General features: G+C 43.0%; 1 protein-coding gene across 1 annotated transcript in view; it reads right to left on the bottom strand.

The window, feature by feature from the left end:
* Positions 1-11,407: 11,407 nt before the first annotated feature.
* SLCO3A1 (solute carrier organic anion transporter family member 3A1) overlaps positions 11,408-17,495 on the bottom strand; it is a 311,350-nt gene continuing 305,262 nt past the window's right edge. The window contains exon 11 of the mRNA XM_045448726.1: positions 11,408-12,092. Within this exon, the coding sequence (XP_045304682.1) occupies positions 12,010-12,092 (83 nt within the window). The 3' untranslated portion in view covers positions 11,408-12,009. The remainder of the gene's footprint in view (positions 12,093-17,495) is intronic.

Below are 17,495 nucleotides of genomic sequence, written 5' to 3'. Positions count from 1 at the left end.
GGTCACTCATGGAAGATGTATGTGGTTAGAATGACTCTGGGCATCAGACCTTCCCCCTGGCAATGTTTTCTACCTTTTTAGGCTACTGGACAGGAAATACACTGAGTGCATTAAAAATATTTAGCATGCCTGAGTAGCTCAGTTGGTTAAGCGTCTGACTTTGGCTGAGTTCATGATTTTGCAGTTCATGGTTTCAAGCCCTGGGTCGGGCTCTGTGCTGACAGTTAAGAGCCTGGAACCTGCTTTGGATTCTCTCTCTCTCTCTCTCTCTCTCTCTCTCTCTCTCTCTCTCTCTCTTTCTCAAAAATAAACAAACATTTAAAAAATCTTTAAAAAATACTTAATGCAATTTTGTATGTATAGGTGTTATCTTAAGCACCGTTAGAGCTAAACAAGACACAGATATTGCCTGTACATAATATATCTCAATACAAGAAACATAACATGAACTAAACATAATTAATACAGTGAGTGTAAGTGCTGGGAAAGCAAAAGATTGTGGGATCTAGTGGGAAACTATCATCTTTGGTGAAAGAGTAGCAGGGGGGGATATGGATCAGTGACATCTCCACTGACTCACCATTGAGCTTTTTGGTACATTAAAATTCCTCTAGCCCAGCTTCTGCCTGTGAGACTCCAGTAGAGGGGCAAGCCTGAGTTTGAAGGATGCTTTACCACGATCATTCTGGGAATATCTGGGATGGGTAAGACATCACATGGGAATTATTATGTGAAAAAGGTATTGAGTATTTGGCAAAAAGCCAAGTTTAATGAGCTAAACCTAGAGAGTACTCTGGCTCTATACAATATTTGTGCTTGATGTTGAAGGATGGGTAGAATTTAAACCAACGGAGGCAGTGGGATTTTAATGGGGATGTCAGGAAAAGGGAATGAAGCTGTACACCCAACCATGCTCTACATGCATGTCATGATGGAGAAGGATTAGGGGGTGGCTAAGAACTCCATTACTAATCACCCAGGATTCTGAAGACCCACATCCTATCATGCCATGGTATCTCCTTCCTCTGACTCCACCCCTTTATTTAGGGTAGGTGTAGAGAAATGTAACTTCTGGATCATACTTTTTTGGTGTTGAGTTGTATAAGTTCTTTACATATTTCAGATATGATATTAACTCCTTATTAGATATATCATTTGCAAATATCTTCTCCCTTCAGTAGGTTGCCTTTTTGTTTGTTGATGATTTCCTTCACTGTGCAAAAGCCTTTTATTTTGGTGTGGTCCCAATAGTTTATTTTTGCTTTTGTTTCCCTTGCCTGAGGAAACAGATCTACAAAAATGTTGCCAAGGCCAATGTCAAAGAGATTACTGCCTATGTTCTCTTCTAGGATTTTTATCCTAGGTCTTAAACTCATTTTGAGTTTATTTTTGTGTGTGGTGTAAGAAAGTGGTCCAGTCCATTCTTTTGCATGGAGCTGTCCAGTTTCCCAGCGTCGTGTATTGAAGACACTATTTTTTCCCCATTGTATATTCTTTCTCTTTCTTTCTTTCTTTCTTTCTTTCTTTCTTTCTTTCTTTGTCATAGATTAATTGAACATATAAATATGGGTTTATTTCTGGGTTTCTATTCTATTGATCTATATGTCTATTTTTATGCCAGGGCCATACTGTTTTGATTACTACAGCTTTGTAGTAGATCTTGAAATCTGGGATTGTGAAACCTCCAGCTTTGTTCTTCCACAAGATTGCTTTGTTATTTGGGGTTTTTGTGGTTCTATACAAATTTTAGAGTTATTTGTTGTAGCTCTGTAAAAAAATGTTATTGGTATTTTGATAAGGATTACATTGAATCTGTAAATTACTTTGGATAGTATGGACATATTAACAATATTCATTCTTCCAAGATATTTTAATTCTGAAATAGATATATCCTTTTATTGATTTTTAAATTTTGGATCTTTTTAGAAAATCCCCAAACCATAAATGCGTTATCCTGTTTCCCCTAAATCCTTTACAGTTTTGAAAGATTTTTAGCTCTGTAAGCTATGTTGGATTTTATTTTTCATTGGTGAGAGGCAATGAGTTAAATTTGTTTCCAAATTCTCTCCCCAAATCATTATTTGAATAGTCCCATGTTTTCCCAATAACTTGAAATTCTTTCTTTTAATATATTCTATGTCTCTCTCATATAAGTGTCTGTTTATGAATGCTATCCTGAGCCTTTGATCTATTTATCTGGTCTGTGTAAATGCCACACCTTTTCAAATACTAGAGCTTTTTTTTTTAACATGTTGGTTTCTGAGAAGGCTACTGTTCATGTGTTGTTCTTTTTATTTTCAGAATTATCGCTGTTCTTGAGCACTTCCATTTGAATTTTGCAATCAATTTGTCAATTTCCATAGAAACTCCTGTTCATATTTTCTTGGGGATTGCATTGAAATTATTTAGGGAGAAGTTACATTTTCCAAGTATTGATCCATCCAGTCTTGGCATATGGCAATGCTTTTTATTTTTTGAGTTACTACTTTTGTCTTTGAAAATGGTTTCACAGGTTCTTTTTTTTTTATGATAGTGCACCTTTCTGTTAAGCATTTTTGTAGGTTATTAATGCTGATCTCATAAAGAAGTCAGTATAATTATTGTGGTTATTATTAAGTATGAAGTAATGAAACCTCTGTAAATGAACTGGGTTGAGTAAAGCCTTTTCTTTAGCTATCATTTTGCATTTTTCTCTTTTAGAAATTTGAAAGCTAAGAGGTATGCATCAGCATTCAAGGAACAGAACTATGTCTCTATACCCACTATACTCCAGATAGAATGTGCAGATTTTTATCAATAAAGGATGACCATAAATCTGAGCCTACACAGGTAGAGAAGTGGTGATATCAACACCCTCCATTACTAACTTATATAACATGTAACTACTGATGATTTAATCATCAAGATGAGCCATCCGTTCGCATTAGTCTCTAGAAAAGATGACCTTATGTTGGGGGAAAAAAAAGAAATAAAAATGACAATACAAGAATCTTTATAATTCCAAAAGCTTCAGTTTCTGGTAAATATTTAGAAAGATCATTACATGGTTTTCAAAAGAGTTGAGGATAGTATCAATGTGGTTGCACCTCACCTTTAGTCTTATCAGGTTAGATAATTAATGAATTTGGTTTGGTCTGATGGTACATTCAGTGGTACATTGGTCTGATGGTTTTGTCTGATGATACATTTCACTTCTCAAAGTTAACTATAGTGTAGACTCAGGACATTTTCAGGTGTGCAGTAAGATATTAGATGTGCCCATTTTTACTTCGGCAATAGTTTTGTATGAAAATTTCTTTTTCGTGTATGGAAATGTAAAAGCGATTGAATTGCTCTTCCAGACCAGTAAAACCTTGTGACCTTCTCTGACAACCATCTCATAACTCAATAACCAGATGGTTTTATTTTCCTCTGTGATTACTGGGAAAGACACTTTTCCTCTTCTGGATTTTTTCCAGTGGTAAAATCAAGTTTTATGCCTTTCTTATCTCTACTTTACAGACATATTTCAAGTACCTAAGAGGAACACCAATGTAGATTGCCACCCAAATTCATAAATGATGAGCTGTATATAAATTCATTTAACAGATACCAATTGAGACTTTTGGAGTGATAAACATTAGGCAAAGATTTAGAAATGAAAATGTACACCTGTGTTCATAACTATAGGAACAATCCGAGTATTGGATGTGTACACAAGGAAGAGGAAAATTCCTTTGTCGTGGTCCATGAATTTGGGCCCAACTATCATTACTAGTGGAATTCATAAGAATGAAATCACTTGTAAACTCAATTTTTAAAGTTATTTTGATCCAGATCTGCATATGGCCATTAGATACTTGGAGAGTTAAGGACAAAAAAATCATTTAAATTTGTGAAGTGACCACATTATATTCTATCCTTTGCACTTTTTTTTTTTTTTTTTTTTTTTTGAGAGAGCATGAGCAGAGGAGAGGGGCAGAGAGAGAGAATCGTAATTAGGTTCCATACTCAGTGCAGAGCCTGATGCGGGGCTCAATCCCACGACCCTGGGATCATGACCTGGGCCAAAATCAGGAGTCGGATGCTCAACTGACTGAGCCACCCAGGAGCACCTGCCCATTATTTAAAATTCTCTTGGGGCGCCTGGGTGGCTCAGTCGGTTGAGCGTCTGACTTCAGCTCAGGTCACGATCTTGCGGTCCGTGAGTTCGGGCCCCGCGTCAGGCTCTGGGCTGATGGCTCAGAGCCTGGAGCCCTGCTTCCGATTCTGTGTCTCCATCTCTCTCTACCCCTCCCCTGTTCATGCTCTGTCTCTCTCTGTCTCAAAAATAAATAAAATGTTAAAAAAAATTTAAAAAAATAAATAAAAATAAAATTCTCAACCCAAGAAACACGTCATCCAGTTGAAATTTCTGCTGAATTGACTTTATCACAAAATGCTGTCATTCATAGATCTATTTTACAGAAAGATCGGGACGATTGGTGTCAGTGTGTGTGGTTTATAAAACCATCAGAGTCCTAGCTTCTCAGAGGTACCTCGTGTTTATAAGGGTTGAATGTATGCTGATTTGGGAAAGAAATTAATACATAATTTGAATTCAGAGTACAAGCTTTTAAAAAAAAATATGATCCAGCCTGGAGAAGCATTTCTGAAATACCTCTGGGGAATAAATTTCTTTTATTAATCCAATCAGGCATTGATGTCATTCTTCCAATTTAATTACGTTTATCTGCCAATGGGAGACTCTGCTTCTAATGCATGTAATTTCAGTGGGTACAAATGGTGATGGCAAATAATGGTCCTCAGGGAGATAATTGCTGTTATAATTATTTACCCATGCAAGTTAGTCCTGTTAGAAATTTCAACCTCGGTTGGATACCTGGCAACACAAGGGAACAGATTTCCTATGTACTAAAAATGGAGGAAGAACCCTTAATTTTCTTAGACATTTTCTGGGTACTAGGCATAGTACTAAGTGCCTTATATACATCATTCCACAGAATTCTCATGGTATTCCTACAAAGTGGACATGATTACCTTCACCTTATTAACAAGAAAACCGTAGCTGCATAGATGGCAAGTAGAGAAACCAAGATTCAAACTGAGATCAACAGGACAGAAATGAAAGGTTTATTTCACAGAGCGTTTACAAGGCTGAGATAAGGAGGCGGCATTTGTAAAGAATTTAGCCTAGTGCTTGGTGTGTTGTTATGGTTATCCTCGTGTCTGTTTGTAGAGATTTTACCTCTGCAACTACTTCATGCCTCTTTCCAGAAACCCATTCTAATGGACAGAGTGAAGCATCACACCTGAAGCCTAAGTGAGAACATTTTCCTTTGAGGCCTTTGCACACGCCACCTCCTTGGGAATGCTTCATCTGGCTGCTCTGATCCTTAGGGATTCTGTCCTCTCTGAATTCCCATCATGGCGTCTCTTTCTCAACAACAGTGCCTTGATGTATACTTGTGTCATATAGGTCCTCCTACTATATGGAGGCTTGTTTTTCCTCCATCTAAATTGCGAATTTATTGAGTACAGTGCTTCCTTGGACCTCGCCACAGGGCCTCCTAGGGCACAGGGCTCCACACCGGGCCCTGGATCAATACTCTTTCATTAAGTGTGAAATCTACAAATAATTAACTACCTGAAGGCTAGAAAGTGCTGAGCGCTTAGGGAAAGATGGATGTTCATTATGAAAAATTGGAGGCCTCTCTGGAGGGAGTGTCATCTATCATCAGGGCCACCTGGTAGCTGGCCTTCCTCTTTTGATAATGGTAGCATAAGGTGGTGGTGGGGGGCAGGCCAGGGGAAACGTTGGGGGGTTTTCCCTCTTAAGAAAAGCTGTTCCTGCTATCTCCTCTCCTTCCCCATATCTTGTCTGTGCCCCTGCCATCACACACACAGGCCTGAACAGGGGGTGAGGGGACACCTTTTAGGGGGACAAGTGATGTTTATGAAGAAAGGCATTGACTGGTTTTCTGCCTCAAAATTGAGGGAATGGGATCACCAAAGTCCAGGATTGTATTAAGCGGGGGAGGCTAACATCTTGTACACTGGGTGCACTATCAGAGACAGCTGGGGAGATGGAGATAATGGCTTGGCTCCTACCTAACACCCAGAACCCAGGCTAGGAGGAAAGGTGAGGCTGGAGGTATAGCAGGTTTCCCAGGGACTAACCCAGTGTAGGGCAAACAGGTGCTTTCTGCAAGGGAACGAAGGCCATGGGTGGCAACTGAAAGTCTGCCTGAAATTAGAGCTGCTTCTCCAAATGGAGCTCCAGAGCCCAGGGGAGCTTCTTGGAAGCAATCCTTCTTTAGCTTGGCTTACTCTGGGGCATGCTGCTTCTACACCAGCACTTCATAGAAGGGGCTCAGTCAGCAAGGTTAGCCATGGGCTGGAGTCCATAGTCCAGGAAGCAAACTGGGATTCTCTCTTTACTTCCACACCTTGGTCTGGAGGTGGGTTTGGGCAGAGAAGAGGAAGGTGGAGCGAGACATCACACCAAACTCCCTTCCCTCCATGTCCCCAGAGCTACAGGTCCCTAGGCCTGTTCTTATTGGGGAAGGCTTGAACAGCATGTGTGCCTGGAGTTCTCAAGTATAGCAAAGCTGCTTTAAAAACAAAACAAAAACCTGAAGTACAGTTCACAACCAATGTTACATTAGTTTCAGGTGTACAACATAGTGATTCCATAAAGATGTCTTATGCTGTACTCACCACAAGTGTAGCTACCCTCTGTCACCATAGAACACTATTACACTATCATTGACTATACTCCATACCTTGTAACTCTCATTTCAGTGACCTATTCTTTCCATAACTGGAAGCTTGGCCTTCCCACTTCATCTTTTTTGCCCATCCCCTCTGGCAACCTCCAGTTGTCTGTATTTATGGGTCTGTTTCTGCTTTGTTTTGGTCTATTTGTTTTATTTTTTTAGATTCTGCATATAAGTGAAATCGTATGGTATTTGTCTTTATCTGACTTATTTCACTTAGAATAATACCTTCTAGTTTCATCCATGTTGTTGCAAATGACAAGATCTCATTCTTTTTATGGTCAAGTAATATTCCACCACACACACGCGCACACACACACACACACACACACACACACCATATCTATATCTATTCTTCTATCAATGGACACTTAGATTACTTTCATGTTTTGGCTATCGTGATTGCTGCAATACACACAGGGGTACATATATCTTTTCAAATTTGTGTTTTTGGGTTTTTTTTGGGGGGGGGAGTAAGTACCCAGTAGTCAGTGGAATTACTGGATTGTACGGTATTTCTATTTTCAATTTTTTGAGGAAGCCCCATACTGTTTTTCACAGTGGTTGTAACAATTTACATTCCCCAAAATAGTGTGTGGGTGTTCCTTTTTCTCCACGTCCTCACTTGATGCCAATACTTGCTATTTCTTATCTTTTTAATACTAACCATTATGACAGGTGTGAGGTGATATCACATTGTGGTTTTGATTTGTATTTCCCTGATGATTGATGTTGAGCATTTTTTTTCATGTGTCTGCTGGCCATCTGTATGTCGTATTGGGGAAATGTGTATTCAAGTCCTCTGCACTTTTTTAATTGGATTATTATTTATTATTTTGGTGTGAAATTTTATGAGATTTTTATAATTTTGGATATCAACCTTTCATTGGATACATCCTTTGCAAATATCTTCTCCCGTTCAGTTGCCTTTTCATTTTGTTGATGGTTTCCTTTGCTATGAAGAAGCTTTTTATTTTGGTGTAGACCCAATAGTTTATTTTTCTTTTGTTTCCCTTGCCTGAGGAGACAGATCTAGAAGTGATGCTGTTTTAATAACTAAAAATGACTCAAAAATTAAGGAATTGACTGAGAGGTCATTAAGGGACCAGCTACCCAGTGGAGAAGAGGGTTTCCAAAAAACAAAGTAGTAGAAAATATTGGTAAATAGAAGCTGGTTTGTATTTATGTGGCCAAGGATGAGGCCTCTCAATGAAACTCAATACTTCTTGAATCCCATGGGGACTGATTCTAGGCTGTACATACACGGAATTCTGATGACTCTGCCAAGCAGGCTGAAACCTTCCCATCTTTGAGCTACATAAAGACAGGGTCAGAGTGGCGACATGACTTGGAGCCTGGCAAGGCTAGTGAACAGTGGAGCTGACATGTAAACTTGCTAGCTGCTCTTACATAAAGCCATCCTGTCCCCCTACTGCTCCCAGCTATGGGGAGCCTACTATTTCAGTTTGAAATATAGAAAGCATGGAGGCACCACTCACCATCTTCCCCAGTGCTCAGGTTCCCAGGGAGCATAGGATGCCATAAAGTAGAGGGTGGGACCTAGTCAGAGTGAGGACCACCAAGTATTTGTTAGTCCTGTTGTCACCCCAGCATGGGTCTGAGTCCTGTAGCTCAGCTCCTCAGTAGCTGCCTCTGATATTTGGGGGATTGATCTGCTGATACCACCTGAAGAAATGGTTGACAATACTGTGCTTCTTCAAGTTGTCACATTCACAGGGAGAGTTGACATTTAAATAAAGTCTTATCTCCAATGTCCTGTTCAAGATAGATATGTCTCCTTTACTCACATGGCATTGTAATGTCTAATCATTTGCAAAAACTTAAAGATATAGACCATGATTATTTTAGCAACAATTGAAGTAATGGCCATTTTCTTTGGGCGCCTTTTTTTTTTTTCTAACTTTATATTAAGCACTAATTTTACCATGAAAATATAGTTGGCTCAATATATAATTCCTTGAAGAAATGCAAGGCTAGGCCTGGGGGTGAGTTAAGAATCTGGAGAAAGAAAGGATCCCATTGCTACATTGGGCATAAAGCCTGAGGACAGAGGCTTTTCACTTTCATTGCATTGGAAAGACATTTCAAATGCCCCTGTGGGTTGTGGCAAAGTTCTCAGTGACAGGTGATGGAGAGGAACATCATAGACAAATGTCTCCTTTGCATGGCTTCTGTCATGGCAAGTTTGAGTCCCATGGGCTGTTTCCTATTTTGCAGGTGAAACAACTCATGCATTTGTCACTCTGCCTTTGTGCTCTTTCTTTATCCACCTCCCCCCCTCCCCAGCTTAATACCCTTATGAGGAACAGAGAGGTAGGATTGCCCATTGAAACACTCTTGAAGATCTGAAAAGCTTTCCTTTGGGGATCCAATAAATGCAAGTTTGTGCATTTCATACCTGGGAACATTGAAACTCAGGAAACTTAGACTTTTTTTAAAAAATTGTTTTTATTTTTTAATAAAGTTTATTTTGAGAGAGTGCAAGTGAGCAGGGGTTGGGGCAGAGAGAGAGGAAGAGAGAGAATCCCAAGCAGGCTCCATGGTGTCAGTGCAGAGCCTGATGCGGGGCTCCAAGCTTATACTTTTAAAAGTACGTTCTTGAAAGCAAAAGTTAGTTTCTGCCCTATGTGTTAACTATAGACATTTCTCTGCAGAGTTATGGAAATAGTTCTATAGCAGTAGTTCCTGAAGTAGGAAAGCCTAAAAAGAAAACAAAGAAAAAAAGATGACAGGTTCTTTGCAAAGTGGGTGTACTAGTAGTTTTGAGTCCATATTTGAGGGCATAGAAACATCTTGTTTTTATTTTGATTGAGCCAAATGCTTGGATGCCTAACCAGCCCTTTCACAAAGACTGAGAAAAGGGTAAAGTTGGATTTTCAAATGTGGATCAAGATGGATGACAGGTATATGTGGTTCAAAGCCCCTTTTGGCCATGGTGGCTGAGAGGACATTGCTGACAGCTGGATGTGAGTTGAAGCTGCCCATTCTCCCTGAGTTGGCTGAGCAACCTGTATGACCAGATGTCTTATGGACCTGTTCAAGTATTGAAGGATGAGTCTCTTGACTCCAAATCAGAAATAATAGATCTTTGCGAAGTTAAGATAAAATGGATGGAGAGTAAGCTTTCCATAAATTGACCACATTTATGGGAAGAAAGGCATCAAGAGAAAAGAAATTGGGGCATAGATGAAACACAAATGTGAAATTTTGGACTGAGAGCAGGAATACCATAAGCAATAGACCTTCCTTTCTTCCTTCTGCCTCCTGAATTTCCAGTGTAAATGAAGCCCCGTTCCCGGGAGGATCCACTGACGCATTTTTGAGCTGCTTCAGCATCTTTCCTCGTCAGGAAGGAGAATGTTAAAATTGCATTTTCTTGGGATCTTTATGCTGGAGAGAATAAATCATGTTGCTTTGCAAACCATAAACAATCACATAAATAGCAGGGCTAGGCTAAAAAAGAGTCCTCAAGGTACCAGTGTGCTGGGTAATCAGGCCTTAGATAAGGTAACTCGCTCAAGCATACTCTCTTGTGATGCCACTGACTCCTGAGTGAAAAGACAGCATAGGGCTGAGGTGAGGCAATCTTCCAGTAACATTAGCTTGACAAGCTTTGATTTCAAGTGAGCTCAACTTCAAAGAATGAGGCTGTCGCGGGCAAGATCCAGGCTGGAAGGGGATATGAAAAAAGTTACCAGGGCTGGCCCAATAGGAATGGGGCCAGCCTACATCTTTCACCCAGAAGACAAAATGCAAGCACCAGCTTCTGGAGCTCCAGTCTGGCTGGCAATGTAACGAATGTAAAAAGCACATCAGTGGCTGGCATCACCTGACCAACCTGTCCACATGTGGCAGGAGTCCAGCCAGTGGACTAAGGATGTGGAGGAGAAAGTAGCCAATTACAAAGAGTCCTGGCAAGGACTGGGAAGACAACTGGGGCCCCATCCACGGGGTGAGGCTGATAGGAGGGTGTGTGGCCCTACAGGAGGGAAGGCAAATACTGCTGTTGTCTCTGAGGAGAGGGACTGAAGTCAAAGCCTCACAGGCTGACGCGTCTGAGGCTGTTCATTCTGTCGCTCGTACACTGAGCCTCCACCAAATACCAGTGGGTTTATCCTGAGAGGAAGCCATTCCCTCCCAGTTGTCCCAGTAGGAGAATCAGAAAGGAAAGCCAGACAGCCACAGCACAGGCCCATAAAACGTAGGAGTAGGAGCTATATCAGCACCATGAAGCATCTTGTTCCAAACAGAGGTTGGGGTGGCCATGAATAATGACCATTTATCAAGTGACCATTCTGTGCTAGAGCTTCGTGCCTTCGCACGTGACCTCATTTAAATCTTCTCTCAACCGTATAAAGCAGATGTCAACATTCCAATGTAAAAGTGATAAAACAGGCTCAGAGGAGTCAGCTCACTTGGTCAACGCCACGCCAGTTACCAAGTGCTGGGGTAAGGATTCGAAGCCAGGACTGTTTTGGCTCCAAAGCTCATGCTCTTTTGAACTCAAAGCCCACAAATATAGAACATACACAGCCAGAAACACACTCCAAAAGAACCGCTGCAAGATCATTCTACCCCAAAAACACAAGAGAAAAAAAGAGACTAGAGATTACAGCATGAGACAGAGAAAGAATTAAAATAGTGCTTTTAATATAATTTTCAGCAAATGTACAGTGTGTACTTTACATCACGTATTCTAAACTGCTCATCTGGAAAATATAAGCTGCAAAAATACAGAATACCACACTCAAAATCTATTGAGTATGTGCTTTTTTTCCCCTCCCTTCTGTGAAACAGGGTCATTTTTGCCACCCCCTCATTGCAGTCCAGCCTTGGCTGGTTTTTCAGAAGAGCTGCTGGAGCCCTCCATCAGAGAAGCATCCTGAAGAAGGGGGGGAGGGGGTTCTAAAGCGTGTCAGCAGGACGTCCCCACAGGAGCCAAGGGAGGGATGGGCCAAAGGGAATTTGCACACTTAGTCAACATTACTCTTTGGCGACCTGGGAAAAATGCCCTACTCCAAGGGTTTAGAGGACTCCTGACCACAGCCACCTCCTTAGTCCTCATCACAGGCCTATGCTTGGGGCCTTAAAGGACCACATACTGGCCAGATAATCCACACAGGGACCCTTGGGTTCTCGGGCAGGGCAGAGCACGCTAAGTCAGGCCTGCGAGGTCTGTGGATAATGGCGGGCTGTTCTCTGGAGGAGGAGGAGGAGGAGGGCCAGGCCCTCAGCTTCTCACAAAGGAGTCTTCTGAAGGTGAATGTGACTCAGGGCAGGTTTTCTCAGTCTCAATGTCTTGGTACTCTGTGCCTAAAAGGGGAGGAGGGAAGAAGAGCCAAGAGGAAAAAGAGATCGGTCTTTTCTGGTTTTCCTATATATATATATATATATATTTTAAAGGCTTATATAATAGCATCAGGGCTTTCCAGTGGAATGGACAAGAGAAGTCATGCAATGAAATACTGGGTTTTACTCCATGTAACCCAAGCAGCCGGATTCCAAGCCCAAAGGCCTTTGTGAAGGCCAAATCTTTCTAAGAGGCGTATTTATCTATTATCTATCCCAACACTCAACTGGCTGTTTCTTCTATGGGAACGAATAAGATGTATCCCAGTCATTAACTTGTCCTCATCTCCTATAAATCACCAGTGACAAGCCTTGTGTTCTGGGACTCCAAATGTCGCCGCAATCTTCTGCTGAAGATGTGGCTGAGCGCCAGAGAATACCTCTAGCGTCATAATGTCATGCTTTGTCCTCCAGCATCCCGGACGTTCTGTTTTCTTTTCAGCCACAGGATTCACCGCACGCTGAGTCACACAGTCTCCTCACTGGAGCAGAGTTTTTAAGCCTATGCCACACTTCCAAAATAGATGCTGTGGCTTCACTTAAAAGGCATTAAAAACCCAGCTAGTCCCTGCGATGATTTATAAGCTGGGCAGGTCTCATTGAGCAGAGCACACACCTTTGCTGTTCAATGATAAGCACAGTGGGAGCAGGACAAATCCCTGCTCATTTACTTGTCCTCTTTAAGACTCCGACCCGGTGTTACAAAAAGGTGACAGCGTGGAAATGTCACTCTTGTCCTCAGGGTTTTGCAGCTGAAAGCTGGCTTATGGAAGGCAGCTCATGTGTTCGGGGGCGGTTGGGAGCATGATTCCTCAGTGTTTGAGAGGGTCAAGTGGCCTTGGGGTTTTGCTGGAAGCCTGGGGGCCAGGAAGTTGGGGAGGGTGGTATAAAAGCAAGAGAGCTGGGTTCTTGTGCCCAGAACAAATAAGGTAGAGGATGGTGAGTGGCAGGGACACTTCCCCCGATGTGGCTAAGGTAGAAGAAGGAAGGAGGGGTGTGTTTAAAGATTTCTAATGTTTAATTATTAAAGTAAAATAGTTTTTTTTTTCCCCTTTTCATTTTAGATCCCCGTGCCCATTGGCAAATTTTGCAGAGGTTCTCACCTCCAGCTCTTGGCTCATTTTCTCTATGAAGTCTAGATTTCTGTGGGATTTCCTCCCCCAGAGATGTCCTGCTGGCCTTGTTGAAGCTTTCTAAGAAGCAGGTCTGTATATTCACTTTGGTGGCTACATGCTGGTATAGTGGAAAGAGCACAGGTTCTGGAGTCAGACCGACCTGGCACTGGCTCCTGGTGGCTTTTCTAACTCCCTGTGTGACTTTAAGAGGCTTGGGTTTACGGAACCTTAGTTTCCTGACCTGTAAAAGTGGAAAAAATGATACTTACCTTTACCTGGTGTAAAGCTGCTGGGTGCATTACCTGGGACCATGCCTTCTGGCATGTGGCATGTGGGTAGCAGGCTCTTAAATGTGAGCTCTCCAGCCCCTTCTTCCTTTAAGGTGCTGGACCAATCTATATGTTAGCTGGGTTCCTTTTGTAGTGCAACTTCCTACATTGCACATTTCTGATTCATCTTATGGCCTTAGATTATAAAGCCAAAGTTTCACAAACATATCACCACGAGAGCTCTCTTCTATTAAGTTAGCATGAATTTAAGAAAAAAACATTATTTTGGGGGACTTAATGGGATGGCAAGATCTCAACCTACAGGAATGTTAAACCTCCAGAAAATTTACTATTCCATTTGCTCATAGCAGAAGGAGACAATCTCTTTGCCTTATGGAAAAATATTCAGAATTTATGCTAATCACCAACCACTGATTGCTGGCCTGAGTCATTAATGCAAAGATAGAAATGTCTAGAAACTCTCTTCCTGAAAGCTTAATATCTGATAACAGAGCAAGACCTATTCAACCAGTGACCAGTGTTGGTGTGTCTGAGGGCCCTGGGGCAGAGCCAAACTCCCGAGGTAGATGTTACGCACCATGGCGGAGGGGTGTCTGGAGTCTCCCCATTGCAGCCGATGACCAGCACTGAGGAATGCCTCCCTGGCATCTCAGAATGCATTAGAGCAAAGGAATCTCCTGTTTCCTCTTACCTGTCTGCTTCTCGTATACCACCCCATAGAAATTGATCACTGGGCTCTGTGGTCAAGACCAGGAACAACACAGGAAGGACGGAAGTCCTTGGAAGACGCCTGTCGTGGTAGGCTGGTTGTTACATGAGGGGGCACGTGAGAGTGTGTAGAACCCACAGTCTTCCTGAGCCAGAGTCTTCCTGCTGAGGCAGTCCCTACGGGAGCGGGGGGTGGGGTGGGGGCTCACATCTTGCCCAGTATATGCAGGGGATGCCCGTAAAGCCAAAGATCATGGGCTTTGGATTCACAGACCTGGGTTCGAATCTTAGCTCTGCTTTGTGGCCTTGAGCCAATCCCGGAAGCCTTCCCTACCTCGTTTCCCGCTCCTGTAAACTGATGTTAGAAACAGTTCCTGCCTCACAGGGCTCTTGCTGAGATTAAGTGAGCTATTACGTGTCATAAGCTGGTTCACGGTAAGTGCTTGGTAAATGTTAGCTATTATTAGTTATTATTAGTGCTTACCAATTATTCCACCTGGCGTATCTATTAGCTCCATGGTGCCAGTGTTTTGTGTTGGTGGACAGGGATTCGAAATACTATTTGGATTTACTCTTTTTTCACCCATTCCTACATTTCCTCCTCCCATCCCTAGTTTATCGCTTAAGAAAAAAAGGACAATTATTATGGTCGAACTATGTAGATCAGATCCTGTAGCCCCAATTCCAGTCCACAGAGAGCAAGATGATGTTGCCTTCATTTGCAAATCCTGACAGTGATGGGGTACTCACCTCATTCCTGGAAAATGGGCTACCTGCATGAATTCCTGTGGTAACATCAGGGCTGACGGGCACCTGGCTACAGGACCCTTCCAACACATAACTTGGCATCTGCCACGGCAGCCTTGGCTGTTAGAGTCCCCTACCCCCCCAACCCTGCTGTGTGACTTCAGACCTCTGCATATGACTGCCCTTGGCCACTGCCTGTCTTTGTAAATAAAGCTTTATTGGAACACAGCCTACACAGTTGTTTACACTTGAGCGGCTTTCATGCTGTAACAGAGTTCAGTGGTCTGAACCATATGGCCTCAAAACCTAAAATGCTTGTCACCTGGCCCTTTACAGAAAGTTTGTCAACTTGTTCTGGTGGCCCTCTCTGTAGAGGCGACCTTCTCCCCCAGCTCTCTGGCAGCCACCCACTGCTCTTTAGTTCTTGGTTCTGGACCATGCCTCTGTCTCTCAAACCTTCCTGATTCTCGATGCCAGGAAGCCAAACTTACCACCACCATTTCTCAGCCCTCCTTGGGCCCAGTCAGAGCTGGGCTCTTCACATAATCATTCTATTGCTTTTGTTTATGTTCAGGTCTGTCTGGCTCACTGAACTGTGAGCTCTTGGAGGATGGAACCATGTCTTTTCGTCTCCATATCTGGCCCATGGCCTGGCATATTGTCAAAATCTTAATAAAGGAATGAGTGAAAACATCTTTAGAAGATGTCAAGTTCATGCAATACATCCCCTAATGGTGACAACCGTGCAAAGGAAAACTGAGCTACCATGTGGATGGTCTCTGAGAGGTAGTTCTGTCTCTGTCTCCAGAGCAGTCGCGGCTGGCTGAGGTACAGGACAATCTTTGCTTTTCTGAATTTGCCATTTTAGTCTTTGTAACCCCTTCCTGCCACGATGACCAAGCACTCTGAGGTCACCTACAAACATGAGAAACGGGAGGTGTGGGTGGGTGGCTGTGTGTGCAGATAGTGTAGATTCCACGTGTAACCTGGGGCAACAGGCCCCCGAGACACATCTGAACAAGAATATCTTGTTGCACATTCTACCAGTTAGAGATCCTTCTGTCTTGCCGAATTATTCATGAGCAACCATAATCCCCCACGGGGGCTGGGTCTGAAGGCTATCATCAGGGACAGCTGTTCAAAGAGATTAGGTCCTTGTACGTTCAGAACTCAAGAACTTGGACTGAGTTAGCAGTGATGGGACAATGAACAAGAGAAAGCTCGGAGGGTAAGGACTATGTTTATGTTCCAAACTAACTTTCCAGGCTGGACTTCATTTCACCAGCACCTTCTCTTGGACAACGTGGCACCTCTTAAGTATTCTCCCTGGATTCTAACCTACAGGGAAACAACACATCATGGTTGAGAGCAGGCTGAGGAGAGGGCTCGGCAATCAAGCCCCTACTGCATGTCTGGAATTTTCTCCTGAGCGATCACAATGGTCAGATAAGAACACCTCAAGACAGCACATATTCTCTGCCGGTCTGAAAAACAGCTTGTGTGGCTTTCTCCCTTCATTCAAAACAAACCCAACCGAATACACAAACAACACTCGAGTGGAATGTCACCAAATGGTACAATTTTCTCCTGTCCTCCTCCCTCTGATCAGCCCGCTGATTTCTACACATTGACCTGTATTGCTGAACGCTGCTGAGGAGTGCTTATGGTTCAGGTCCGGTAGGCCTGACTGGGTGGAGAAGACACCACACTTAGAAGGACCTGAACAGCAGACAGCAAGGAAACCAGCTTGCAGGTTCATCGAAGCCAACAATGACTTTTCCTCAGAGGGTTTCTCAGTGAGTGTGCGTATTTTGCTTTTCCCCCCATTTTACATGCTCCTCAATGAATGGCCTGCTCCAGAAGGCTGGTCATGGTGGTGGTGGTTGTGGTGGGGGTGATGATGCTTAGCAACCACGGCTGAATCCTCTTACCGAGAAGGTTCCTCGGGAGCGGACTGGGGACCATCCTGGGCACTGGCTGGTTGCCCCCCTGTGTGCAACGTTTCTGCGGGTCACCTCGGAGGGCCTCTCGGGCTCCTTCATTACCTGTGGGGACAGCCTGAGGGCTGTGGCCTTCTGGAGTGGCAGCTTTCCAAGGCGAAGGGATGGGAAAATCTTGCCATGCCTGAGGGGAAGTTCTAGGTCACGACTGGAGACCGGGAAGTGGAATCGGGGATTTAAATGTATAGACACCACTTTAAAATGTACAGGCCTAACTTTAAAAATCATCACTAGAGGAAGCTATTCTACTGTAAAGTGGTGAGAAAAGAGTGATTTTTATGGAGCAGCACACTCCTTCCTACTTGGAAGACATTAACAAGTCTGTCAAAGGATTCCTTAGAAGCTCTTGGCTTCCCCTTATTCTTTTGCCTGCTAAGCGCTACTAGCAAACTCCTTAGGGGGGACCGTGAGTGGAAGCCTCTCTTGCTCCTTCATTAGCTGTGAGGAAAGCCCACATGCTGTGGCCTTCTGGAGTGGCAGCATCCCCAGGGTGCCTTGGCGCTTCAC

This window comes from Leopardus geoffroyi, chromosome B3 (genome assembly GCF_018350155.1).
Source record: "Leopardus geoffroyi isolate Oge1 chromosome B3, O.geoffroyi_Oge1_pat1.0, whole genome shotgun sequence".
NCBI classification, from domain to species: Eukaryota; Metazoa; Chordata; class Mammalia; order Carnivora; family Felidae; genus Leopardus; species Leopardus geoffroyi.
Note: the sequence above shows the minus strand (reverse complement) of the source record. Positions and strands in the feature narration are given on the sequence as shown.